The 27803-nt window shown below is 35.4% G+C and overlaps 4 protein-coding genes across 4 annotated transcripts; 3 read left to right on the top strand and 1 right to left on the bottom strand.

Annotated features, from left to right (window-relative positions):
• The first annotated feature begins 8354 nt into the window (after window positions 1-8354).
• LOC147391665 (transcription factor EAT1-like) lies at window positions 8355-11787 on the top strand. Its single transcript, XM_086459658.1, has 4 exons — window positions 8355-8574; window positions 8689-9741; window positions 11067-11492; window positions 11595-11787. Exons 1-4 carry the CDS (start codon window positions 8443-8445, stop codon window positions 11694-11696), a joined length of 1713 nt encoding a protein of 570 aa, XP_086315784.1. The 5' UTR covers window positions 8355-8442; the 3' UTR covers window positions 11697-11787.
• Window positions 11788-16425: 4638 nt separating this feature from the next.
• LOC147391664 (cell division cycle 20.1, cofactor of APC complex-like) lies at window positions 16426-20162 on the top strand. Its single transcript, XM_086458761.1, has 5 exons — window positions 16426-16489; window positions 16596-16737; window positions 17747-18013; window positions 18604-19646; window positions 19780-20162. Exons 2-4 carry the CDS (start codon window positions 16642-16644, stop codon window positions 19591-19593), a joined length of 1353 nt encoding a protein of 450 aa, XP_086314887.1. The 5' UTR covers window positions 16426-16489; window positions 16596-16641; the 3' UTR covers window positions 19594-19646; window positions 19780-20162.
• A 714-nt stretch (window positions 20163-20876) lies between these two features.
• Window positions 20877-23329, top strand: LOC147391663 (LOW protein: PPR containing-like protein). The gene has a single exon (XM_086458582.1). It carries the CDS (start codon window positions 21026-21028, stop codon window positions 23051-23053), a length of 2028 nt encoding a protein of 675 aa, XP_086314708.1. The 5' UTR covers window positions 20877-21025; the 3' UTR covers window positions 23054-23329.
• A 1032-nt stretch (window positions 23330-24361) lies between these two features.
• LOC147391662 (putative membrane protein At1g75140) lies at window positions 24362-26848 on the bottom strand. Its single transcript, XM_086458583.1, has one exon. The coding sequence runs from the start codon at window positions 26498-26500 to the stop codon at window positions 24587-24589; it is 1914 nt and encodes a 637-aa protein (XP_086314709.1). The 5' UTR covers window positions 26501-26848; the 3' UTR covers window positions 24362-24586.
• Between the last annotated feature and the right edge of the window lie 955 nt (window positions 26849-27803).

The following is a 27803-nucleotide window of genomic DNA, read 5'->3' as shown; positions in this document are numbered from 1 at the left end:
TTGTAAAAAGAGATGAAGAAGAAGAAGAAGAATATTGAGAGGGAGGTAGGTGGTGGAGAAAAATGAAAGAAGGGATAGACAAGATGGTTGGAATTTTAATTCGATCGATAGATTGGAAAGATGGTATTAGTGTAAATTTATATTTTTTTATTAAAAAAAGAAAAATCTAAGTGGGCTTCACTATTAATAATAGAGATAAAATACTGATTTTTTTTTTTTCAATAAATAAGATTCGAAGCCGTTATTTATGATTTCGAGGAGAGCAAAACCTTGTGTTAGAGATTTGAGACAAACACAGCATTCGAAAAGAAAGACAAACAGACTAGAAACCTTAACCTCTAAAAAACTGCCTCGTGTCCTTACATTGTCTTCGAGCGGGGATTGCTTTTTGATTGGTTGTTGCTGTTTAAGCTCCCTAAGACCAATTCTGATTTTGTGGGACCCACCAATCCTATAAAGCTGATTGTGATGATTTCAGAGGAATACTTGGCGTCTCTAGTACATGTAATTATTTTCTTTCATGGCAGTGATAAACTCAGGCATGTGTTTGATATGTTCAGAACGTTAGTCTGAAATTAGACCATTTTTGGCCAATGGATCGGGTTTAGATCGGATCTGGAGAATTGAATTGGATCTAAAAACCGATCCAATACTAAAATGGATTAGAACATATTAAATCTCAATGTTTTCATCAAAATCAGAATCAATAACAATTGGTAAGGGTTGAATAAGATTAAATCCTATACAAAATGTGACATCTATCATATACACCAAAATTATAAGATTGGGTAAAGTCTTTTATCGAGTAATTGAACTCATATCGTACATCTTGACGTGAAAATGAATAGGAATCATAAATATTTTTCACTTGTATCTCGAGAAAAGCATCTATGGTTCTCACACACTTTCACGTTAGGGTGTGCGATGCGAGGTCCAATCTTGAATTCACTTCAGCATTCTTCTAATCAATAATAAAGAGATTAGGCTTTGATACCAACTTTGGCAAATCTCAATTTATGTAATTAAAAAAGGATATTTAAATATTTCAAAAAATGGTGGCACATACATACCCATAGATGCCTTTTACTCGTATCTCGAAAAAATTCATTACAGGCACATGCACGCCACCATGTCAATATGTCTCTCATGTGTCCCCACTGAGACCACGACTCTTTTTGAAAATATTACATTTCTATAATAATCTGCAAAAATCAATGTGGGGGGCGATTAAAGTGCAAAAACGGAGTCATTATCAAAGTCAAAGATTGATTTAGTCAGACAATCACAACCCTAGGATCTGTAGACCTTTTCTGGACGTTTGTTAAGTACTTGATTGATGCTTTTTAACGGTTTCATGATACGTAAAGGCATACATCTTTAATTTCATTTGATTAATATTTAATATAATATAAAGGAAGACGTCTTGTGTTTCCTTCCTATATTTTACAATATATTCTTCGTTTTCCACAACTGGCCAAACACCAACGTTCTCCTACAAAAATAAAATATCTTGGTTCAATACTATTTTAGAGGACTCTATCTCTCTCTAATAATTATAGATATATCTTTAGAGGACGTTTTTAAAGTATTTATCAAAAAGGTATATTCCATTTTTTAGTATTTATTATTATTTTACCAAAAAGGGTACTCATTGTATGATAACTTCCATGCTTTTACTTTTATACCCTTTTTGATAAATATTTTAGAAAAAAATGTGTCTTGTCTTGGCTAGTTATTTCGAGGTGTGGTTTACGAAAACAATTCAGTTCTTCGTAAAAGTTATTGAACCAAGCATTTTTTTTTTTTTTAATTATTTATGAAAACAGTCATATACCCAAACTTGTAATTTTTAAAACTTATTTTATTTTATTTTATATTATCTAAAATACAATCACATTTTCCATTGACTTATTTATTTAATTTTATGATGGGGGGTGTCTTAAGACGTAGGCCCGATTAGTAAGGTCAGGCAATTGATCTCTTAGAGAATTATATCGCACTTAAATCCGGACGGATACGGGTTGGATATGAGTGTGTCCATATTCATATCCGAATCCAACTCGGATCATATTAGTTAAGATTATATCCGAACCATTTTACTTTTATTAAAATCATATCCAAATTCAATCCGACCGAATTTATTGATTTGGGTTGCGGATTGGATAATGTACAACTGTTCAAGATTATTTTTAGACAACCATATCCACCCAAATCTGGATGGATACAGGTCGCATATGATTGTGTTCATATTCATATTCGAATCTGAATCCAATTTAGATCATATCTGAATTCAATCCGATCAAATTTATTGATGCGAGTCGTGGGTCGGATAATGTAAAATTGTTTAAGATTATTTTAAGAGAACCATATCTCACTCAAATTCGGACGGATACGGCTCGAATATGACTGTGTCCATATTCATATTCGGATCCATATCTGACTCGGATCATATTAGCTAAGACCATATAATATGACTGTGTCCATATTCATATTCGGATCCATATCTGACTCGGATCATATTAGCTAAGACCATATCCGAACTATTTTATTTTTATTAAAATCATATCCAAATTTAATCCGATCGAATTTATTGATTTAAGTTGGATAATGTAAAATCATTTAAGATTATTTTAAATAAAATTACTAAAATGTAACTTGAACCCAATACCTCTCCATTTTGAAGATAGGCATTGATCACTATAAGCAATTGTTATTTGTTGATGAAAGATGACTTACAAAATATAATAATATAATTTGCAAAGTAATATATCAGTCGAATCTTGACAAATATAAGGATGGACTGGTATCTGATTCGGATCCGACTCAGGTCAAGGGATATCGATCCATATCTAAACCATATTTTAATTTGAATATACTTGATGAAACCAAACCTGCTAAATTTGGATTCGGATCTCGGATTTCAAATAAAATTCATACCATTTTAAGCCCTAGTACACAAACCACCCATAACAAGTGAGTTGGGATAAATCCTTGTGGGTAGCCAACATCGAGCTTGAACTCAAGATCTCTCTTTTTTTGGTGGGAGGCCTGGTGCATAAAGATAAATTCTTCATATTGTTCTAAATTAGATAATTACAAAATCGGGTATATAGCTGATTTAATAATTTGGGAGCAGTTCGGCAGCCCTAAAGTTTGCCAAATTTGGTGCCAAACATTTTTTGTAAATCACTTTTTATGGGGTTAGAAGTTTTGGAATAGACTGAATTTTTGTGAAGATGAGCTGTACGGTGAAGAGATCATCCTCACAAAAAATCAGTTCATTTTGAAACTTCTAACCCTAGTTTACAAGTTGAAGAATCGTGGACCGTCCAATTTTTGTAAATCACTTTTGATGTGGTTAGAAGTTTTGAAATAGGCTGATGTTTGGTGAGGATGATCTCCTCATCATAGAGATCATCCTCACAAAAAATCAGCTCATTCTAAAGCTTCTAACTCATATTTTGAAAAATGTTACCAAACTTGGCAAACTTTAGGGCTGCTGAACCGTCCCCTAATAATTTATATAGAATATATATATATATATATATATATATATATGTTTTAGTATTTTTCCCATGATTCTAAAGCATATCCCTATTTTTGTACTCTCCTAATTATTTCCTTCCCATATACTCCACACAGCCATCCTTAATTAAGAGATAATTAAGAAAGCATCATATTGATAAATTGAACAAAATATGTACCGTGACACATTGACATGGATGAGTGAAAAGATTAAGAAACATGAAATTAGAAACAAATGCATTAAAAAGAATATAGGAATAGCTCTAATAGATCTATATCATAAGGTAAATTATCATTTCGTAAGCCGAATTTGAAAAATTTACGATTCTAATTAACTGTTCATTTTAATTACCAAAACGTGAATGTGTGAAATCATAGGTTTAAAGTGCCAAACTCACTGGTTTTCCCCTCCAAAGTGACAATCTTGTTGGTTTTTATAGTGACGATCTCATTGAAAGTAGCGGCACTTACGAGATAGTCATTTGATACCTGCGAGATTGTCACTTTAAACCTGTGAAATTGTCATGTTAAAACCTCTAATATCGTTACCGTTCACGTTTTGGTAATTAAAATGAACAATCAGTTGGAATCATAAATTCGTCGAAAGTTGGTCATGATTTCATAAATATCTCTAGATCATAAACTAAGAGAATATTGGCTGAATAGTATAGGCATATTCAACAAATTAAAGGATGATTCCACTTCCAATTTGTAGAAATATTAAAGTATGATTAGGGCTGTTAATTAGTTGTTTGGATATTAGACCCAAATTATGATATAGATAACTAAGGTTCGGATGGAGGATTTGGTTTCCGATAAGAATTCAATCCGATTTAAGATAGGATTTGTTTGGATCAATTATTTCTCAATCTTATATGGAACAAGGGAGCGTAATTCATTTGACTCCAAATATTTAAGATAAAACTTCGAGGATGGTGACGACGCTATGGTGTATATCTATATTATATATATATATATATATATATATATATATATATATATTAAGTATAATTTGATCAGATCAAAGTGGTACAAGATGGGTCTTAGGACGACCTAATATGGTTGAACGGATCCATTGATAACTCTGCAATTCATCTCATATCATATAATCACATAAAAGTAGAAGATTGTTTCTCTATTTATATAATAATATTGTATATCTCTAAGATAAATTTTGACAGTCCAGGTTAGAATTGATTGAGAAGGTAAGTTGAATCCAAAATAAATGTTAGGAGAGAAAGAATTAAGAAATTGAGAAAAGTTAAAAGAAACTTATCGATTTGAAAAAATAAATTGAGATCAAGACTACACGTTGAACGAGATGTCTTTAAGACAAATTTCGCCCCTACTCTGATGTTAACAGTTCGTAGACGTTTGTCTCTCAGAATACAATGATTTATAATAGATAGGGTAGCACTCCAATCTATGTTTATGACGAATCCGAAAATATTCGATACTCTCTTTAATATATCTCACAAATAATAAATAATAAGAGTGATTAAACCGTAATCGATTGAATGTGTTTTGACTCTACAAAATCTTACAAGAATCTTCTTGAGGAGGATTAAATAGATTGATAATTTTGAAAAAATTATTTTTGAACTTTTAGATCATCTCTTATTTATAAAAAATGAAGAGGTTCCAACTTTTTCAAAGAGGTGTAAATGATGGGCTGCCAATAGCATGAATGGGTGTTTAGCCACTGACCAAACCATTGCTTCTCTATGGCCTCGAAACCGAATGACAATGCCTGCTCTTGTAGAGTCCCCAATTCATGTCTCCATCTAAACAAGGCAACATGTGGAATTAGTAAAATGTGAAGAATTTTCTAGTGTTTAAAACTCGTCCAAGATCGAGACGTATCATCCGAGTTAACTCAGTATCAGAGTTGAACGAGACTAACTCACAAGTAACTTTTTTTGACCGAGATTTAATACCTCACATTTAGGATCATTTGGTATTGGGCCTGGACGAGACAAGACAAGACGCGAAACCCAGTTTTAAAACCATGGTTGGGATGGGAAGAGAAGTACAGGTTCATGAGGCTAAGTACAAATTTCTTAGGATTAGTTCCTGTGGTGATCTCTAGGAAACATCTTTCCATCTAAGCCGTACTCATTGTAACTAAAATTTTCAAATAGTAATCAAGTCTCCCAAAGTCGTTGGACAAAAAACCTTCCAACATCTAATGAACTTCTGCTACGTGTACTTGTCAATATAAAACTCATTGGCTATATAACCTAAAAGTGTCTAACTACATTCAACCCTAGAAGAACACACAACTAAGAGATACTTCTAGTTATCAAATTCAACATCAGTATCTTATTGAACAAAGTAGTAAAATTAAGCACACATTATTCATTTTAAGGTTACCTTTCTATATATTATTAAAATTTATAATTTTTGACAAATAATACTATATATTATAAAAGTTGAAATTATTACTTTGAAAAAATCCAATCCATTTCGATTAGAATACTTTGGATCCTTTTCAGAATCCATTTGGGTTTCGAAAAGGATCCAATTTCACATATAGCCTATCCAATTGGACTTGGATCAACCATGTCCTAATCCGATAAAATTTGGATCTAAAATCGATATGATATCGGGTTAGGGTAATCCAATTGTGTTTGGCTTAGGTCTTTTATTGGATCACAACTTTAAGATCCAAATCCAATTTAATAAAAATATTATCGGATTTGAATTGGATCAAATTCAATTTATAGATTTTATATATTTAAACAAAATATAATATAATTTACATAATTTCTCACATTTTATCGGATTTCAAGTCTGATCGGATCCACGGACAACCCTAATATTAACATCGAGATTAGTTGTTAGTTAAATATATTTTGTTGGATAAAATTAGATTAAAACAAATATTAAGTAAAAGAAGGTGGTGAGAGGCATGATTTGCATTTCCCAACTTCCTCGAGAAAGAATAACTGAAATAGAACATGAAAGTAAAAAGAGCATGGGAGACCTATAGTTAGGTAAAAACCATGTGAATTTTCTTCTTTTAATTGACTTAATTTAATTTCATAATAAAATATTATTAATTAAATATATAACACAGTCCAGAGTCAAAACTAGCTTGAATTTAAGCTCTAAAACTCATTGAGTCGACTTGATTGAATTTTGAGTTGATTCAGTACTAAAACTTGTTTGAACCGACTCATCGAGTCAACTCTGAAATCAAGATAAGGTGATTTATGAAAAATAATTCATCGAAAGACATATGATCTCGACCATTGAAATATGAAATCCGATGATCCACGAGTTTTGAAACTATGATTCGGCATTATTAGTCATAAGTCATAAAAAATTATACAATAATAGTTAATTGAGTAGGATGGTACTCCTTAGGATTCATCGAGTTGGATGATCCATGACAATATCAAAAAATTTCTTATGTTGTAGACCCTAAGGAGCACACCATCGTTAACCTGATTTTTTAGCTTTTCATCTACTTTCCATGATCGCTAAACAAAGTCACTTGTGTTTTTTTTTCTCCTATTTTGCTTCATTGGAAACTTATAAAATAAAATAAAATAAATAAAAAAACCGGCCAGTTAGGTTAGTTTGGGTTAGCAGTTTGCATGCATGGAATTGAAAATCAATCTGATGGGCCCCACAAAGATGGTAAGAGATAAGCTGAAATTACGAAATTATCCTTAGTACTGTAAGTTACTGGTTATATCACTGCTCGTTAGAAAAGTTAACGTTATGTACCAGAGGAAGCATGATCCTTTACTATTTTAATGGAAGTTAAATATAAGTACATCATTTGTTATAGGAAATGACTACTTTAACCTTATATGTATAGAAGGAAAAAATTGAAGTGGTTAATGCTTGGACCAGTCAAGGAAGCTGCTTATTTGGGTAGGACCCTGACTTTAAAACTCGCTTGAGATGGAGACGTATCGTTCAAGTTAACTCCATATCGAAATTGAATGAGACCAACTCACAAGTCACTTTTTTGATCGAGATTTAATATCTTATATTTAATTTTTTAATGTTTTCAATGAGACATCTGAAATATATTGAAAAACTCGTCCGAGATGACTTGATATCAGGTCTGGACGAGACGAGATGCGAAATCGAATTTTAAAACTGTACTCTAGGATATATTATTTATTTATTTATTTTTTATGATAAAACAATTATAAAGTCTTATCTCAAAGATTTGGAGTGGTCAGTAAAAGAAATTCCACTCTTATTTACTATCATATTATTTTGAAACATCTTCGTGAAAACGTCACATATAATCCAATGAAGTGTGCTAAAGCACTGTTATTTGCTCTTTGAGATAGATTTCTTATGATCCAAACGTTCTAAAAAATTCCTCTTTGACCCATTTTATACCACCTATTGCATTAGTGAAATGAGATCCACTAGAAATTAGGATCATTTAACAATAATAAATTTGAATTTTAAATTATTAGACATTTGAAATGAACTTGTAAGTACATTAGTTAAAATAGTTTTTTTAAAACACAATTTGTTAATTTGATCAAAATTAGACCACAACTAAACTTAAGCCATTTATTCTTACCTTGGAGCATTTATTGGATGATAAGGAGTATTTTCGTAATTAAGTTCAAAACAGTGGGAAGATTTTCTTGCTTCCTTTTTTAAATCAATGATGAAAAGAAATGAGAAGTGTATATCACGTTCAGGATCAGAATACGGAGATTACATTTGTGGGCCCCAAAGATGGGAATCTCAGTAACAACTTTCTCTCTCTCTCTCTCTCAGTTTTAGTTCTTCCCACCTTATATATAACCAACATGCCAATCTCTCTCACACACACAAAGAAACAAAATCAGAAAATTTTCTCCACTTTTTTCCTTCTTTTGGAATCTCAAATCTTACCAAATTTCATCTGGGTTTCTCTTAATTTCTCCTATTTTGATGTTTCAGCTTCATTGTATCTTGGTTTTCATCTTGATTCTCCTCTTACTAGCTACTTTTCTGCTCTTGGGATCTGAACTTAAGTGTACCTGTTTGTTTGTTTGGTTTCAATCACTCTTCACATTTAGACAGGTTTTCTTGATTCACTTTTTTAGATGTTTGTTTGATTGTTTGAAAATGTTTATAAAGAGATGATATTGGAATAATGGTTTTTAGTAACTCTTTTGTTTCTGTTATCTGATGTAGACAAAAACCCAAAAATCAAGAAGAGAGACATCAACAAAGTCCATAACCATCACCATCATCACCACCACCATGTATGATGAAACTCATTACTTTGATACCCATGATCCCAATTCCATACCAGGAGGATCAATTAGTGGTATTTGTGCTTCTCAAAATGTAACAAATTGCAACACCACCTTAGAAGAGAATCTCAAACTCTCCAATTTCTCAATTGAAGAGGATCTCTCAAACCACCACCACCACCTCCACAATCCCTCCACCGTTACCGCTCCCATGGATTTTGATTTGGATCAAGAATTCAACACCCATTTGATGCAAGAGGCGCTCCATGATCCCAATTTGGTGCAACCTTTCGATCAACCAAATTGGGATTGTGGGGTACAAGAGATGCAAGATATGGGTTCCCAACAAATTCATGAACAATATCATCAACACCACCTTAACCTTGATGTTGAACAACAAATTGAGCTTCAAAATAATATCCAATGCTTCAATTCTACTCCTTTTACTAACCCACCATATAACACCACGACACCGACACCTGACCTTCTCAATCTCCTACACTTGCCCAGATGTTCCGTGTCGTCGATGCTCCCCAATTCATCAATCTCCTTCACTAACCAGAACAAGAAAGCGGGGAATTTTCATAATTCCTTAGATATCTTCGGAGAATTCCCAACGGGTGGCGGTGGAGGGGATAGCAACTTGTATGACCCACCACTTCATTTGAATCTCCCTCCACAACCACCTATATTTAGGGAATTGTTTCACAATTTGCCACATAGTTATGGATTAGGGGGGTCAAGGGGGAATGGTGGTTCATTGTTTGGGGGGATGGAAGAGAGAGAAGGAACAGGAGGGGTATATCAAGATGGGGATGGAAGACAATATGAGAATTCAGTTTTGGATTTTAGGAGAGAGATGAGTAGTTTGGGTAGTAGGGGAGGAGGAGAAGTTAGGGGAACAAACCATTTTGTTACTGAGAAGCATAGGAGAGAGCAATTGAATGAGAAGTTTAAGGCATTGGGGATGTTGGTTCCAAACCCTACAAAGGTACTCTCTCTCTCTCTCCTCCATTTTGCATTCTTATGCTTCTAATGGTTCACTTGTGTTGTGTGATTCTTTGCTTTTCTCTAAAAGCCAAAATCAAAACCACCTCTACAAACTTCAATATCGATATTCAAACCACCTTTAAATCCTAAAAACGTTGTTCAACAAACACTGTTTCATGCACACAAAAAAAACACTGAATATCTTTCATTGGTTCAAACAGGCTTACAACCATGTTCAAATCTGTGTGTGCGTGTGTGTGCATTTTAATGCTTCAAATGGGATCAATGTTTTGATTTTTTTCAATTTAAATTAGATGATTAATTTTTTCTTGGAAAACCCAAAATCTGGAATCACTTTGATTTCACCTTCCAAACACCTGTTCAAAATCAATCAGCCTTCAAACCCTAAAATCCAACTTCAAACACACACTCTTTCTCTCATGCACAAAAATTTACACATTCATTTTTCTTTGATGAGTCATTGGGCTTCTTTGGGTTGCCATTTTGCACCAAAAAATATAAAAATTAATAGCATTTTTGAGCAACAAATGTCTTTCTGTTGAAAATAGGCCATCCACCTTGTTGAAACTTTCTCTCTCTCTCTCTCTCTCTCTAACAGGTCACAGACACACACAGACATTCTCTCTGATGAATTATAGGGCCTGTTTGATTAGTCATTATTGTACAAAAAGAGATATTTTTTCTTAACTTTGACCAATGTTCTCTCTCTCTCTCTCTCAAACAAAGAAGTCAGATCACAGATTACAGACGCACAAGCATAAACATTCTCTGATGAATTATAAGGCCTTTTTTATTTCAGTTTGAACCAAAAAAAAAAATATTTTTCTATAACTTCGCAGATCTCTCTGTCTCTCTCTCAAAGGCAAATCACAGACACACAACACAAGCATCAACATTCTCTCTCATGAATTATACGACCTGTTTGATTTGTCATTTTTTGTACAAAAAAAAGATTTTTTTTTCTTTAGAACTTTGAGCAAATCTCTCTCTCTCTCTCTCTCTCTCTCTCAAACACACACACACACACACACACACCACACACACACACACATCTTTTCTTTGATGAATTAGAGGCCAGTTTGGGTTTTCATTTTTGCACCAAAAAAGAAAATTTTATAGTTTTTTGGGTTAAAAAAACTTATCTTTCTCTGTGGTGAAAATGACCATCCAAAGAGGTCCTTACCTGTTATATAATCTCTCTCCCCCCCTCTGATTATCTATTTTTTCCATCTTTCTTAGCAAACCTTTAATCAATTTCATTATGTGTTTCATGTTTATTGTCTTATATATATATATATAATCAAGACTGATAGAGCATCAGTGGTGGGAGATGCAATAGACTACATCAAAGAGCTGCTTAGAACAGTTGATGAGCTAAAAATACTAGTTGACAAGAAGAGATGTGGTAGGATGAGAAACAAGAAACTTAAGACCGAAGACGAGGCAGTAGGTGACATGGAGAGCTCTTCAATGAAACCTCTAAGTACCCTCACAGATCGCGAACAATCGTTCAACGGGTCGTTAAGAAGCTCATGGCTCCAAAGGAAATCCAAAGAGACCGAGGTCGATGTCCGTATCATTGACGACGAAATTACAATCAAATTCATACAACGAAAGAGGATTAGTTGCTTATTATCTGTATCGAAGATCCTCGACGAGCTCCAGTTAGACCTACTTCATGTCTCGGGAGGGAAGATCGGCGATTATTATAGTTTCTTGTTCAACACCAAGGTGATCATTTACAGATTTTTCATTAATTAATTATCAATTTTATTATCTTCCTTGATATGGTTAATATGAGAATTAATGTGGTTTTTTTTGTTTTTGATGCAGATATGTGAAGGTTCTTCAGTGTATGCAAGTGCAATAGCAAAGAAGCTTATTGAAGTTGGGGATAATAGGCACTATGCAGCTTTTCAAAATGGTAGCTTTTAGGGTTTGAGAAGTTGGCTTGAAAAATGAAGATTTTTCTCATTTGGAAGCCTAATCAAAAAAAAAAAAAGGAAAAAAATAAATTAGATGGAATGGCATGAGGCAGCATTTTCTTTCTTTTTCATTTTTATTTCCCTTTATCTATACATCTATATATATAGATAGCTTTTAATATAATTGTGTTTGGTTATTAGTAGTGTTGAGTTGGATATTACTAAGTTAATATTTTTATTCTGACTTTATGAGAAATAGAGTTTGATTATTATTATTATTATTTTACACTATATTGATGAATGTGTTTAAAATGCTTAATTAAAAGCTTATAATATTTCCCTTAATATCCTGGTTTCACATTTAACTAATCCAACATATCATGCTCAATATAAAAATCTGACCAGTTTATTATTGCTAATTATTGAAAGACTTATTCTTAGGGAGATTCTATTGCCACATCAATTTTTGCTAATGCCACCTCAATTCATAGGTAAATCACCAAAGAATTAGAACACATCGTGGGGTGGCATTAGTAAAAGTTGGTGTGACAATAACAGCTCTCTATTTTCTTGAGGATGGACTCAAAGTACGGATGATTCACAATATGTATATATCCATGTGGGTCCCCAGTTGGGAACAATATGCATGTATGTATTTATGATAATCAGGCTTTGGTTGGTGTCCACTGGTGTCAAACTTGCATTGCAGGTTCCCCAGCCTGAAAAAAGAGGAGAGTTGTTGGAAATAAAAATCCTTTTGAATGATTTTCTCAGAAAATTATTTTCCAGCATTTGATTGCATATCAAAATTGAATTTGATTGGAATCCAATGGTGACCAACACGAAAGAACTGGCCTCAATTTTTCTTGTCCAACAGGAAAAATATTTTCCCCATGTCAAGGGTAAGAAAACGAGTTTCCCTCAATTGCGGGCAAATCACATTTTCCTGAAAAATCAATTTCTAAAGACAAGAAAAATCAATCATTGACATCAAATTTACCAGGAAATTGATTTTCCCATGGATTATTTTGTCTAGAAGAGGAGGCAATACTACATTTATATATATCCTCCTTTGGTATATTGCAAACAAAGTCACTATATGTTGTTCCCCTTGGAGGTCGTGTTTGGCAAATTGCGATGCAACTTTGAGGTTGGTCGTGGGATGGGATCAAGATCTGCGCAGAGTTGAGCCCTCACGACCCTGAAATAGCCTGCCCAAGTGGAGTCGAACAGGGCTTGGGTTGGGTTTTGGGTGTTTAATTTTTTTTTTCTATTAATAATCTATTTTGATATAAGTTAATTTCAATCACCCCATACATTAGTAGAATGGATAAACTAAATCAATGGTTTTAAACCCATTCACTTAATTAAGCTTTCTAAACAAGTTTTCCATTAGTTTCATCCTTGATGAGTTCATGTCAAATATGTGTGTCACAAATCTTTGTTCCATTCCCATAAACAAAAGTTAATTTTATTAAGTAAACTAGACATTTTCTTGTAGTAAGAACAAATGAAAGCTCTTCTTAATAGCCAGCTGATTGTTCTTTAGAGTTTAGATCTAAGCAATCGTGGCCAACCGATTGGAAAAAAAGAAAAGAAAAAAGAAAAAAGAAAAAAGGAATTCTAATTCAACTGTAACCTTAAACAAGACAACAATCACTTATTTCAATTGTTGCTTAATATTGAACCTTCAAACCTAAAGAACAAAAGGTTGAAGATGATAGACTCTTGAAGAGAAATTCAAGAATTTTTTGACTAGAGGTTTGAGAGAAAGGTATTTTGGTCATTTTCTTGGTCAACCGCATTCACTCAGTTTGAAAACATGGGGGGGGGGTATTAGGGGTGCAATTTGGTCCGGTTCAAACTGAGAACCGAACCAAACCGATAGCTTTGGGGTGGTTTGGCTTGATTTGGAACAAGTCGCAATTCAGTTCTAGATTATGAAAATGGAGAATCAATCAATTTGGTTCGGTTCTCGAATCAAGCTTGTATAAAACTAAACCGAGAACCTAACCCTTATGCAATATATATATATATATATAGGAGAGCATTCAGAGGCCCTAAAGAGAGCCAAACATTTTTTAAAATATGGGTTAGAAGTTTCGGAATGAGCTGATTTTTTGTGAGGGTGATCTCTATGATGAAGAAATCATCCTCACCAAAAACCAGCTCATTCCAAAATTTCTAACCCTAGTTTACAAGTTGAAGGATTGTGGACCATTCGATTTTTATAAACCACTTGAAGATCATCCTCACAAAAAATCAACTCATTTCAAAACTTCTAACTCACACATTGAAAAAATGTTTGGTTTGTCTTTAGGGCCTCCAAACGCCACCCACATATATATATATATATATATAGGTTCCCGTTCGGCACCTAACATTTTGCCCAACATGTTTTGTCCTACATGGGTTAGAAGTTTTGGAACAGGCTGATTTTTGGTGAGGATGTTCTCTATGGTGAGGAGATCATCCTCACCAAAAATCAGCCCATTCCAAAACTTCTAACCCCATCACAAATGGTTTACAAAAAATGGACGGTCCACGATTTTTCAACTTGTAAACATGGGATTAAAAGTTTTGGAATGGGCTGATTTTTGGTGAGGATGATCTCCTCACCATAGAGATCATCTTCACTAAAAATCAGCCCATTCCAAAACTGCTAACCCCATCACAAATGGTTTACAAAAAATGGACGGTCCACGATTTTTCAACTTGTAAACATGGGATTAAAAGTTTTGGAATGGGCTGATTTTTGGTGAGGATGATCTCCTCACCATAGAGATCATCTTCACTAAAAATCAGCCCATTCCAAAACTTCTAACCCACGTAGGACAAAACATGTTGGGCATTTCCCATATATATATATATATATAAAGCTACAACATGTTTTGTCTTATATGAGAAAAAAGGTTCAGAGTGGACTGATTTTTTGTGAGGATGATCTGTATGGTGAGGAGATCATCCTTGTCAAAAATCAGCCCATTCTGAAACTTCTACCCCCATGTTTACAAGTTAAAGAATTTAAGAGTTAAGAAATAAATTAATAATCTTTTATGAATAAACTAATGACTTTTTATGGATAGATTAGTGATTTATTGTATGAAATTTTATCTTTATTATAAATTTGTTTTTTCATTAGAAATGTTACTTAAAATTTATAGAATATTGACAACCCATAAAATTGAATCGAACCATTCAGTTTGAAATTTGGTTTGGGTCTGGTTCTTATTTAGTGGAATCGATCTATGTTAGTTCAATTCCAATCTGATCTCAAATCGAACCAAGTTGCACCCCTAGGGGGGTATGGGTATCTCAATATTCATCAAAACATGATGGTTAAATAGCCCAAAAATAGTAAAAATGAAACAATGAGAGATGGGAAAAAAATGGTGAGATGATATGCAGGCTTACCTTATCTCCTCTCTCGAACAAGGGTTGATTAGATCAATTAAGGTCACCCAATCCTCTTTGATTGGTCCTGGATCGACTCCAATCCAATCCAAACTCGATCTATTGATAGCTCCTTCATTGGCTAAGCATTAGCCCATGGCATCAATGCCTTGGCTGGCTTGTTGGTGCCATACAAGGGATCATGATTGTTTTTAGAGCCATAATAATCGACTACCCTGACCTAACAAATCAGGGAACCGTAGATCTGCGCTCCTCTAGCTACATAATTCCCTCGAGATAAGTTTTGTATGGGGAAGTGCAGTCGTGTATCCCGAGGAGCATAGATCTACAGTTCCCTAACTTGTCACGTCAAGTAATCGGTTGAGTTTGCCACGTGGGGTAGTCAAATTATCACAATTCTTGTTTTTACTCCTAATGCTGGGTACACTGTATAACAATTTTTTATTATCAATAATTGCATAAAATTTTTTGATAATCAAAATTGTATTTATAACACCGAAGGGTTGGTTCAATGGCAATTTCGGACCGATAAGTGATTAATGCTCATGGGTAGTGAGTTCGATATCCAGTATGAGTATTAATTCCTTAGAGGCCACCCGTTAGGGTGTACCCTCACTTACCTGGTGGGTGTGATGTGTGGGACATTGCAAACTTATCATTGGACAAGATCATGGTCTATGAACTGGACAAAGCCTAAATACTAACCTGGTCCCCTGTCTACAACTCAATTATCAAAAAAAAAAAAAATTGTATTTATTATCAATATGATGATTATCATAAAAATAAAATGATTTTGTTAGGCACAGGTTAAAGTGCTTTAAATACTCCTTGGGATCTTAGTTTTGTATGAAAATGCCCTCAATTTTTTTTTTACCCAAAATATCCTCAGGTGCCCAAGGTGTATTTAATGCATTTTAATATGTGTCCTAAAGGCACATGTTATACTTAAAAAAAAAAAAAAAACCACCGTGTATTTAATGCAGCTAAACATGTGTCCGTAGGGCACTTGTTAAAATCCGATATTTATTTATGTTAAAAAGTGATAAAAAGAACAATTAGATGAATAATCCAAAATTTTCAACCTCAAATCAACTCAGTTAATAGATATATATTCCGGGTTGGATCGGCCAGGGCTCAAACTGTTGAGACCCAGTCCAACCCAAAATACATGGGATATTTTCGTCTTTTCAGCAAATATAAAGGTTCAAACAAAGAATTAAACGGCCCTCTGTGACAATATAGCCGTTGTAACATTTTAATTTTAAAACTATATATAAATGTACCCTCCCTCCCTCACTTTCTCTCTCTCACTCTAAAAAAAAACGCTAAAAAAGAATCACGAGTGCTCAGAGATCAGGAACACCATCAATCTCTTTCTAGTTTCTCTTGGTTCTTTCTGGTTTTGCTTAGTTTTAATTTTTAATTTTTAATTTTTTTAAATCTCTCTCTTCCAGTTTGATCTGCTTAGATTTTAAATTTCTTTCTCGTTTTGCAGGCTTTCTTCTTCTTTATTTGTTTTTCTTCTTTTCTCTGCTAACATCATGGACACAAGACGATCTTTAACTTCTTCAAACAAAACCCAGTCACGATACCCTCTTCAACAACAGATCCTCCACAGGAGAAATTCACGCGAAAATGTATGTAAATCAATCGCTTTAAAACCCTATTTGATTAGATTTCTTCCTATATACCTATATATTCCATTTTTTCATAGTTTCTTTTTTATGGATTCCGATCGGTTTCATCATAATCTGGGTTTTTCTTTATTTTGGGTTCTGGTTGAGTTTCATTGGAAGGTTTCTACTTTTTAGGATTCTGATTGGTTTCACTAATTAGGGTTTTTCTGGGTTTTGGGTTCTGGGTTCTGGGGATTTCTTCTTTTATGGTTGGGTTTTGCTTGTTAAGGCTTTTGGCTAGTCTTATTAGAATATGGGTTTCTCCTCTGTGTGGTCTGATTTGTTTAATTATAATTAGGGTTTTTTCTTTGGGTGTTTTGCCAAATAAGGTGATTTGAGAAGCCAAATTTACCATATCAGGTCTTAAAAATATCACTATATCTACAAGTATTTATAAAAAAATATTTATTCTTGAATAAATCCTAATTTTCGTAATACATGTGTGTATTTGCATTAGCTCTGGTTGAGTGTATCAGAAGAGCTAAGTATGTTTTCCTTCTTTATTGGGTTCAAATTGGTTATAAGTATAATGTAGATTCATTGTTGTTTGAGTTCTAATTAGCTTTACTTGTAATCATGGTTTTAAATCTCGTCCAAGTTGTCTCAGTATTGTCCACCAACGAGACGAGTTGACAAGCTGTCTCAAAGACATGGTTTGTTTGAGTTCTAATTAGCTTTACTTGTAATCATGGTTTTAAATCTTGTCCGAGACCGAGACAACTCGTCTGATTTGTCTCGGTCTCGTCCACCAACGAGATGAGTTGACAAGTCATCTCAAAGACATGGTTTGTTCTAATAGGCATTTTTTTAAAATCTCTTCCAAGATGAGACGTCAAAACAAGTTTACAAACCATGCTTGTAATGCACATATCTTTTACATGTTTTTAAGTCTTTTTTTTTTCCTAGGATTGGTTATAAGGTTTGAGTCCTTATGGGTGGGTTCTGATTGGTTTTTCTCTGGTAATTGCAGTTGGACAGATTCATCCCAAACCGGTCTGCCATGGATTTTGACTATGCGCATTACATGCTAACTGAAGGAAATAAAGGGAAAGAAAACCCAATTTCAAGTTCTCCTTCGAAACAGGCTTATAGGACGCTACTTGCCAAGACACTAAACATGAACAGAACCCGAATCCTTGCTTTCAAGAACAAATCACCCACTATCGAGACACTTTTCCCTGAACCCTCATTTGTTCACCAATCGAAACCAACAAAGCCTCGACGATGCATTCCCCAAGTGAGTTTTTTTTTTTTTTTCCTTTTCTTGATTCTTTCTACATTGTCTCATGAATTTGCAATGGTGAATTTTCAGTGATTCCAATATGCATTCCTCAAGTGGGTTGATTCTGTGTGACTTGTGAAGAATCATGGAAAATTCTACTTTGATTAAGCACAATAGTACATAAAGAAAAGAAAACAAATCACGCTGTTATAGACAGCGGATTTATGTGGTTCGGTGAGGCCTACGTTGATGGGCATGTGTAGGCCTCAAGCCAAGAAGAAAAATACTCTCAAGTTTAATCCCAAACCCAAGAAGAAAAATACTCAATAATAGAAAACATCCTAACATTGCCATTTATAGGTCACAAAAGAGAAACTTATCTTAAGCTTTAGATTAGAAGTCCATCTAACGACTTGGATAAAAGACACGACTTGGATAAAAGACACATAAATAATATATTCTTTGAAGTCCGCAATTGTTTATAAAGATGCATATTCCCCAAATTCCTTTCTTTTACTGATTATTCGAAGTCTGCATTGTTTCATGAAGTAGGAAATAGCATTTTTTCGATATTTTAATGACTCAATATATTTGGCCATTTACAGACATCGGAGAGAGTATTGGATGCTCCAGAACTTGTCGATGATTACTACTTGAATTTGCTGGACTGGGGTAGCAGTAATGTTCTGGCTATCGCGCTTGGAAACACAGTCTATTTGTGGGATGCTTCTGATGCATCTACTTCTGAACTTACCACCATTGATAACGAGAGCGGACCTGTTACAAGCGTGAATTGGGCTCCTGATGGCCGTAACATTGCAATTGGATTGAACAATTCCGAGGTCCAATTGTGGGATACTACAATCAATCGACAATTGAGAACACTTCGAGGTGGGCATCAATCACGAGTGGGGTCTCTTGATTGGAACAATCACATACTGACGACTGGAGGAATGGACGGTCTGATTATCAATAATGATGTAAGGGTAAGGTCCCACATTATTGAAACATACAGAGGACACCATCGAGAGGTCTGTGGGCTAAAATGGTCTGCCTCGGGCCAACAATTAGCGAGCGGAGGTAATGATAACCTTCTCTACATTTGGGATGGATCAATGGCCTCTCCGAATTCTTGGCTTCATAGGCTTGAGGACCACACCGCTGCGGTGAAAGCCCTTTCTTGGTGCCCTTTCCAAGGTAATTTGCTGTCCTCGGGTGGTGGTGTAGGAGACCGGTGCATAAAATTCTGGAACACCCACACGGGTACGTGCTTGAACTCGATCGATACGGGCTCGCAAGTTTGTTCCTTATTGTGGAACAAGAACGAACGAGAACTCTTGAGCTCTCATGGGTTCACTGAGAACCAACTCACTCTATGGAAGTACCCATCAATGGTTAAGATTGCTGAGCTTACTGGTCACACATCAAGAGTTTTGTTCATGTCTCAGAGCCCGGATGGGTGCACAGTAGCATCTGCTGCAGGGGATGAAACTCTAAGATTTTGGAATGTGTTTGGGACTCCTGAAGTGGCTAAGAAGAAGACAGCACCCAAAACCTCTTTGGAACCGTTTGCTAATTTTAATCGGATTAGGTGAGATTTACGAACGATGAATCAAATCCGCTTGGGTTCTCTACAGTAATTTTAGAGGTATATATCAAACAATTCAATTGGTTTTTTTATTATTTTTTTTATTTTTAATATTACAATACCAGTTACTTACATAACTGAAATCAGGTTGTGGTCTTCTTATACGTTATATCTAATTTGTTTGTTCTTGCAGATAATCGATCAACAGTTTGTGAGGATTTCTTTAATATAATCCTTTTGAGTTCAGTAACCCGCTGAACTTACATTGGTCTCAGGTCGATGGATATCGATGCTGAACTAAGCCAATCGATCAGTTTCTCGATGACTTGGGTTCTTCCCCGCCCCCACACAATTTTGACCGTGGCACCCGGCACCAATCATTATCAATCTTGTCATGTGATGGCTCTGATACCATTTAGAATTTGAATTAGACTGACTGATCGCGAAGAGAGTTTTATGATCTCCCGTGACATTTGTATTAAATAGAGAAACATGGAAAAGTATAGGTTTTTCTTATCATAATACATCATATCTAATACTCTAATTTTCATTTATAAATTTGGGATTTTCTTTTTGGCCGCGAATGTTTCTCCATTGTGGATTTAACATGTTAACTGTGATTTATTTATCTACTATTGCTCAAGGCACCAATCTAGCATATAATAATGTTTTTTCTTTTCATCTTGAAAGAAACCAGAACCAATTCAAAAGATTGATACATCAACATGTTCAAGTTCAATGTTGCTTTTCTTTCATCTTTTTCTACACCAAAAGAAATACAATTGCATATCATTAACAAAGCAAAACCCATAGTTTTTTTTTTTTTTTCTTTCTAAGTAATCGTAGATCAATCTTATTGAGGAAAAGATTGACGACTTTCCTCCGAAGAAGATAGAGCTTATTGTGGAGCCAAGAAGACTTACCTCCGAAACATCCTCATCACTTAAAAGTGGCTCCATGTTTCAGATTCCTCGAAGCACTTTCCATCCTAATGTTGGGTAATAGAAATGCTCAGAACAACGATCGCCCTATGGAAGGACAAGTGTTTGGTGCATTAATTTCTAAAGATTTTACAACTTATCAAATCTTTCTCTATTAATAAGTATACTTTGTTTTATTTCTAACACATTAAAATCAACCATTTAACATCATTTTTTTTAAAGATTTTACAACTATGTCAAGCATAATGGTGTGTTATTAGAAAAAAAAATGGTGTGGCAATATAATATTTCTATACTTATTTCTACTCCTAAAGGACCCATATAAATTTTTTTCTAAACCAAAAGATCAACTTGCATGAATAATCCTTATTCCTTACCATTAAAATAGCTTTGGCGCTGATTTGATGATCAGAATCCACAGGTCCAGAAGATATCCTTATCCAAGGCATAAAGACCTTATGTATCATGTCTGATGTTTGTTAGATACATTAAAAAGAAATGGTGAAGTGGTCAATCAAAGGAGGGCTTAAACTTCATGCCCACATCATCAAAACCGGTCAATTCCTAACCGTTTTAACGACCAACCAACTCATACATCTCTACTCCAAACATGGCCTCTTACGAGAAGCTCAACACCTATTTGACATAATGCCTCAACGAAACGTCTTCACATGGAACGCCATCATCTACGCTCACATCGACAATCATGACTTATCGCAAGCCCAATCCCTCTTTGATTCCGCTCCCTATAAGGATTCCGTCACTTACAACTCCATGATTTCTGGTTACGCAAGTGTCCCAGGCTTTGAAATGCAAGCGATCCAACTCTTAACCGAAATGCAAGTGATCGGGACCCAAATTGATGAGTTCACACTCACAACAATGCTTAATTTGACGTCGAAGCTATCTATTTTATTATATGGGAAGCAATTGCACTCTTACATGGTTAAAACCGCGAACGACTCTAGTGGTTTCACTGTGAGTTCTTTGATAGATATGTACTCCAAATGTGGGTGTTTCGGAGATGCGTTTCGAGTGTTTAATAATAATAAAATTGGTGGTGTGATTGATGTGGTTTCTAAGAATGCAATGGTGGCAGCTTGTTGTCGACAAGGGGAGATGGAGATGGCTCACAAATTATTTTCGAGAGTTTCGGAGGAAGTAAATGATACAGTGTCTTGGAACACATTGATCTCAGGTTATTCCCATAATGGTTACATAAAGGAGGTGTTGGAATTGTTTGTTCAAATGGGGAAGAATGAAATTCAATGGAATGAGCACACGTTCGCTAGTTTGTTGAGTGCTTGTTCAAACTTGAGGAGTTTGAAGCATGGGAAGGAAGTCCATTCGTGGGTTTTGAAGAATGGGTTGAGTTCAAATGTGTATATAAGTAGTGGCATCGTAGATATGTACTGCAAGTGTGACAATATAAGGTATGCAGAGTTGGTTCATGTGGCGAATGTAACTGAAAATGTTTTCTCGATCACTTCTTTGATTAAGTTGCATTCCTCTCATGGGAATATGGTCGAGGCACGGAAGCTTTTCGATTCATTAAAAGAGAAAAATCATGTTGTTTGGACTGCTTTATTCTCTGGGTATTTTAGACTTCGTCAATGCGAAGCTGTTTTTGAACTTTTTAGGGAGTTCTCTAGAAGGGAAACTTCAGTTCCCGATGGTTTGATTCTTATGAATGTGCTTGGCACATGTGCAATACAAGCAGCGTTGGATCTTGGAAAACAAATTCATACTTACATATTGAGGATAGGGATTGAGATGGAAGAAAAATTGAGTACTTCTATCGTTGATATGTATGCAAAGTGTGGCGAGATAAAATATGCAGAAGAACTTTTCCGAAGAGTCCCTTGTAGAGATCGAGTATTATACAATGCAATGATAGCTGGTTATGCTCACCATGGACATGAAAACGAAGCAATTGGGCTGTTTGAGGAGATGCTCGATAGAAGTATCAAACCCGATGTAGTCACCTTCATTGCTCTCCTCTCTGCTTGCCGACACGCTGGATTAGTAGAGTTGGGGGACAAGTACTTTGCTTCCATGACACGAGATCACGGTCTAGCACCCGAAATTGATCATTATTCATGCATGGTTGATTTGTATGGTCGGGCCAATTGTTTAGACAAGGTGGTGGAGTTGATGAGAAAGATCCCTGTCAAGTTAGATGCAGTGATATGGGGAGCGTACTTGAACGCTTGCAAGACGAATGGGAGTGCACAATTGGCGAGAAAAGCAGAAGAGAAACTATTAAGAATTGAAGCTGAAAATGGAGCTCGATACGTGCAGTTGGCTAATGTCTATGCTGCAGAGGGAGATTGGTGTGAGATGAGTAGGATAAGGAAAAAGATGAGAGAGGGGGAAGTCCAAAAGCTTGCAGGCTGTAGTTGGGTTTACGTCGAGAGTCAAATAAACATATTCACCTCTAGTGATAAATCTCATTCTCAAACTGAGGCTATTTACTCTATGTTAGCTTACTTGAATGCAGAATTAAGGGAAGGAAATTTTCAATAAAACTGAAGGGAACTAGAGAACAAGAACACAAGCAAATTTTCAGACTTTTGACCAGATTTGCTTCAAAAGTTCATCATGAATCGAAAGTTACTACTATAACAGGACCACATTACACCAAATGTGTAGAAAATGCACAAACCCAGGATCAAAATTTGATGAGAAATCTAATATCCTTGTAAGAAAAGTTCATAAAAATAAATTGTATGATCAATGGATATTATCGATATGAATTTCAACAATTTTTGCAGTCATGTATGATACTTATCGCTTGTTCTGATACCGTGGAGAAATAATTCTTCAAGATGTTAACTCTATGCATTTTTCTCCTTGAAGTACAATAACAAAGCCTTATCCCAAAGATTTGGGTTGTCTGAATGAATCATGTTCCTTCATTCCACTCAGTCCAAATCCAAGACTTTTGCGTCTTAGCATGAATGGAATGGAACATCTGATCAGGATTCATATTTGGGGGCGGTGACAGAAACCTCTATCAGGCTTCCTTCCTCTCTTTTTTATTATTAAAATCCTTTTCTTTATTTAAAAAAAATGTATGGAATTGGGGCGCATTTGGAGGAGAGTATGATTTGTATTGGAGAAATCAGAAATATACCATTCTGGATTTATTTTCATGTTTCTATGGAAAATGGAAAATTATTTCTTTACATCAAGTTTTGAATTTTCTATATGATTATTGAAAATTGACCCAAAGCTCAACAGCCTGTGTCACAGAATAATTAATTAATGATCATGAATTCGTAAAGTTGGGCATTTGGAAATATTCATGTGTAACTTGGAAGTCCTCTATGGGTAATTCAAAAATATTTTTCATCATGTGGTGTTCAAAACTATTTTCTCATACACTGCAGTGTCATAGTTTCCATTCAGTTGTTCTGGACTCACATACACTTAACAGACCACCCTAATGGCTTGATGAGACATCATGTGATCTCTCTCTCTCTCCCACCTAGTTGATCACGTTATACCAAATAGGGTTACAAAGTTCTTGAAAATTGAAGCTCTTCAGCATGCTTGGGCTTCATTTATGCCAGAGTTTAGGCAATGTTGTATTGAAGACTAGTTTTAAGAAATATTTAAGTGATAAGGTCCTACAGAAGACCCAAAAGAATTTGGATGAAGACATTGCAAGCAGACATGAAATCGCTCTCTATGATAAAATACTTGACTTTGGACAATGTAATAGAAGAACATGATTTGTTGAATATGGCAAAGATCGAATCCTCGTTGAAAATTTCCTAGACAGGTTAACGATGAATCAATCTGTAACCAACACTAAACGACGAGAATACATTTGCTTCAAATTTCGTCTTTCATTTCTCTCTTGAAAATTACACCTTTCATATAAATAACTAACCACTAACATGCCCAAAGATAAATTTTGAAGAACTCATAAGATCCTTACAAGCAAGTCTGATACACGGGTTTACAGGTGCCAGCACTAGCTTAGTCGATAACGTCCATAGGTGATGATACCATAGAATTGGGTTCAAGTCTGATACACGTAAACTTCTCAGATTAATTGATATTATCTATATTATCTTCAGCAACTTGACTGTTTGAAAACAGAGGCTCTCTTCTTTTCGAAAAACCCATAGTTTCTACATTTGGCCCTCTGTATTTTAGTTCTGCAGCCATGAAATTGTGATCGGTAGAACTTGATCTGAAATTGGGATCAGTGGAACTCGGCCTATATGGAATGACCGCTCCGCCAGGAAACCTTCTCGTTGGACCTCCTCTCAAAGCACCTCGACTCAAATCCCTAAGATCAGTACCCCTTGAAGAAGTATCCACAAACTGTCTGTCTCCTGTTGCGACTGATGTCGATCTAAAAGGATCTTCTGAGCCTCCCCACGAAGTAAGTGATTCCTTCTTCTTACCGAAGAACTGCCACACCCCAAACAAGAACAGCAAGAATAGTAGAACAGGGCTGGTCCAAAGCATTGTGTTGAACTCTGCATTGAAAACAGGAAGATTAGATCGGTACATCCCCACGTACCCATTTCCAAGCCCGAGAACCACAAGCTTTTCACGGTCACTTGTGATCAAAGGCATCACTATTCCACTTTTAGATCCTTCGTTCTGTCCATGTGAATTTAAAAATGAAGATCTAATCTCGTCAAGACTTGCAAAGAAAAGAGCTCGAGGTGCACCAACTCTAAGGTAATGTTGAGATGAAATGTTGTACACAAAAACTTTCTCCTGACCGACGACAATCAAATATCCCTTAATTGCTTGAACTACAAGAGGCACATCCATCTCAAATTTCCTCTTTGATCTAACCCTGCACTTGAAGTTCATCATATCGCCTAACAACACAACGTGAATCAAATCACCCTCTGAAGTAAACCCATAAGCCTTTAATCGATCCGATACGTCAAAAACATAGTTTCTCGCAAGTGAATGGTTCATCCCTTCGCATTCAGTCTCCCTAATTCTCATGCTCCTCAAATCCAATGATCCTGCACCACTCTCCGTAAGAAACAAAAGCCTTTGTTTCAAGAAAGCTAGTGGGCGACTCTTTGGTATGGCAGATCCATGAACTGTTCCATTCTCCCGCAAAACCCTAATTTTTCCACCGAAATTGGAAGAAAGAATGTATCTCATCCTTCCAACTTGATGCACTTCCAAGATTGTGATCGATGACCCATCTTCACCCTTTCCAATTGAAGGAAATGCATGGAAATTCACCATGGAAAGAGAATGCCAATCTTCTAAATTTGAAGCCTCCCAAATCCGATGCATTAAGATAACCCCATCTTCATGTCCTGTGACCAACACACTCTCATTCTTGTGGGTCGACAAGTACGAAAGCATTGAAGTAATGGGCAACTCCGACAATGTTTGGAATTGAACCAAAATGTCTCCATTCGAAAAGAAAATATAAACCCTACCCTGCTCATCTCCAACTGCAACATACTTGCTAAATCCTTCATAATCTTCAAAAGGCAAAACATTTATGCACGTTGCTTCGGACTCTAGTTTCACCGCCGAGAGAAACAGAAATCTTTCCGACCATGAAGGATTATACTTTGTCACCGAAACGCTTCCTCGCAACCTTTCCCCCTCCAAAGAAGAAATCTTTTCATCTTCACCTCCTTCATTCAACAACCTCATATCCGCGTAATTCATTCTACCTTCGATCTTATCCGAGGAAATCTCCAACTTCTTCTGATCTTTTTCAACAGATCTGACTACATCCTTTTGGCAATCCGGTATCGAAGATTCGAGTTTAGCTATAGCTTCAGTAAGGTTTTTCACTAGGGTTTCTAGCTTTTTCAATTGGATTTCTTGCCGATCTAACACACCTAAAGATTCATCTATCTCAACTATCTCTTGTTCATTTGTTATTGAGTTGGAATCAACTAAAAAGAACCTAAAAATTAAAAGCAACAAAATCAGAAAAAACTTGCCTTTCTGGAAATCCGCCATTGAAGAGAGATCCAAGGTTTCTTAGAGCAAGAACATTAGTATTAAAAAAAAAATTGAAGCTTGGCTCAGCTTTCGAAACTTTTCAGAGATCTGAGGTGAGAGAAGGACGATGGGGATCGATTTTCTGGTGAGAATCGAAGCTGAAGATGGGAATCTGTGGTTTGGGATTTAGGATTTGTGTCCGTTATTTGAGGAATTAGGGCAACTTTACTGACCAAATTCGATTTTTTGGGGGGCAAGTGAGTGAAAGTCTGCTCGTTTGTTCAGACAATTAGGTTCAAAGCTCGAAGAAAATGGGCTGGTGGGGTCCGTAGGGGAGAACTGTAGGGGAAGAACTGAAGAAGGTTTGCTCTCAAGTCGTAAAACTTGACTAAAATGAGAAAAATAGGGCTAATTTAGACATTCCACCTCCGGATTTTACTGAAATCTTTGATATTACTCGAGAGTTTTCAAACTGATAACATACCCCTTGACCGTAGTCTTTTTGATAGATTATTTAAAATGATCAAAGTACCCTCATATTCAAAGTCTTGATAAAACCACTTCATTATTTAAAAATAAATAAAATCATCTTCAACCTACCCGACATTAGGATGAAAATAAAATACCTTGATTTATTTGAGAAACATTTATTTTTTTTTCAAATAATTCTGGAATTTTTTTTCCTTTGAAATTCATCTTCTTCACATTTTTGATTAGGTCGTAAAATTTTTTATTTATTTTCTTCTCATTGACACAGAAGATGAAATAAGCATAAGTAAGGAGAGTGTCATGGTCATTTTAACGTGCTCTGTAAGATTGTGACCTCATCTTAATTCACTGGTGGGAAACGAAGAATCGAACCAATCCGTGAATTTTAGATTGGTTTGGTTCGATTTATACTAATAACGGTTTGATTTCAAATTTAAAAAATGAAGAACCGATGAGTTCAATTCAGTTCTCGGTTCAGACTTCATAAATAATCAAATCAAACCGAAAACCGAACCACATATTATTTTAAAATAAAATATAATTAAAAAAAAAAATCCTAAAGAATAACTTTTCTCATTCTCTTTCCATCATTGTCTTTCCCTCCTCTCTCTTTCTCCCTCGTCTTGTGAGGTTGCGGGTTGCGAACTAAGGGTTGCTCTCAACTTCAACGATCAGGGTCCTCTCTCTCGCTCACACAGACACACACACACACACACACACTCTCTCTCTCTCTCTATATATATATATATATGGTTGTGGGTGTGAGTGTGCAGCTATGGGCATGCCATTGTGGTTGTGCGACTGTGGGCTATCTCTCAGCTCCAACAGTCGG

This window comes from Akebia trifoliata, chromosome 11 (assembly GCF_017979445.1).
Source record: "Akebia trifoliata isolate Shusen 1 chromosome 11, ASM1797944v1, whole genome shotgun sequence".
NCBI classification, from domain to species: domain Eukaryota; kingdom Viridiplantae; phylum Streptophyta; class Magnoliopsida; order Ranunculales; family Lardizabalaceae; genus Akebia; species Akebia trifoliata.
Note: the sequence above shows the minus strand (reverse complement) of the source record. Positions and strands in the feature narration are given on the sequence as shown.

What these genes read in the sequence shown, in the direction of transcription:
- LOC147391665 (XM_086459658.1), top strand. Translation starts at nt 8,443, where the DNA reads ATGTTTCAGCTTCATTGTATCTTGGTTTTCATCTTGATTCTCCTCTTA. An exon ending in CACTCTTCACATTTAGACAG is followed by an intron (nt 8,575 to 8,688) that starts GTTTTCTTGATT and finishes TATCTGATGTAG; the next exon opens with ACAAAAACCCAAAAATCAAG. An exon ending in GTTTCTTGTTCAACACCAAG is followed by an intron (nt 11,493 to 11,594) that starts GTGATCATTTAC and finishes TTTTTGATGCAG; the next exon opens with ATATGTGAAGGTTCTTCAGT.
- LOC147391664 (XM_086458761.1), top strand. Translation starts at nt 16,642, where the DNA reads ATGGACACAAGACGATCTTTAACTTCTTCAAACAAAACCCAGTCACGA. An exon ending in GGAGAAATTCACGCGAAAAT is followed by an intron (nt 16,738 to 17,746) that starts GTATGTAAATCA and finishes TGGTAATTGCAG; the next exon opens with TTGGACAGATTCATCCCAAA. An exon ending in CTCGACGATGCATTCCCCAA is followed by an intron (nt 18,014 to 18,603) that starts GTGAGTTTTTTT and finishes GGCCATTTACAG; the next exon opens with ACATCGGAGAGAGTATTGGA.
- LOC147391663 (XM_086458582.1), top strand. Translation starts at nt 21,026, where the DNA reads ATGGTGAAGTGGTCAATCAAAGGAGGGCTTAAACTTCATGCCCACATC.
- LOC147391662 (XM_086458583.1), bottom strand. Translation starts at nt 26,500, where the DNA reads ATGGCGGATTTCCAGAAAGGCAAGTTTTTTCTGATTTTGTTGCTTTTA.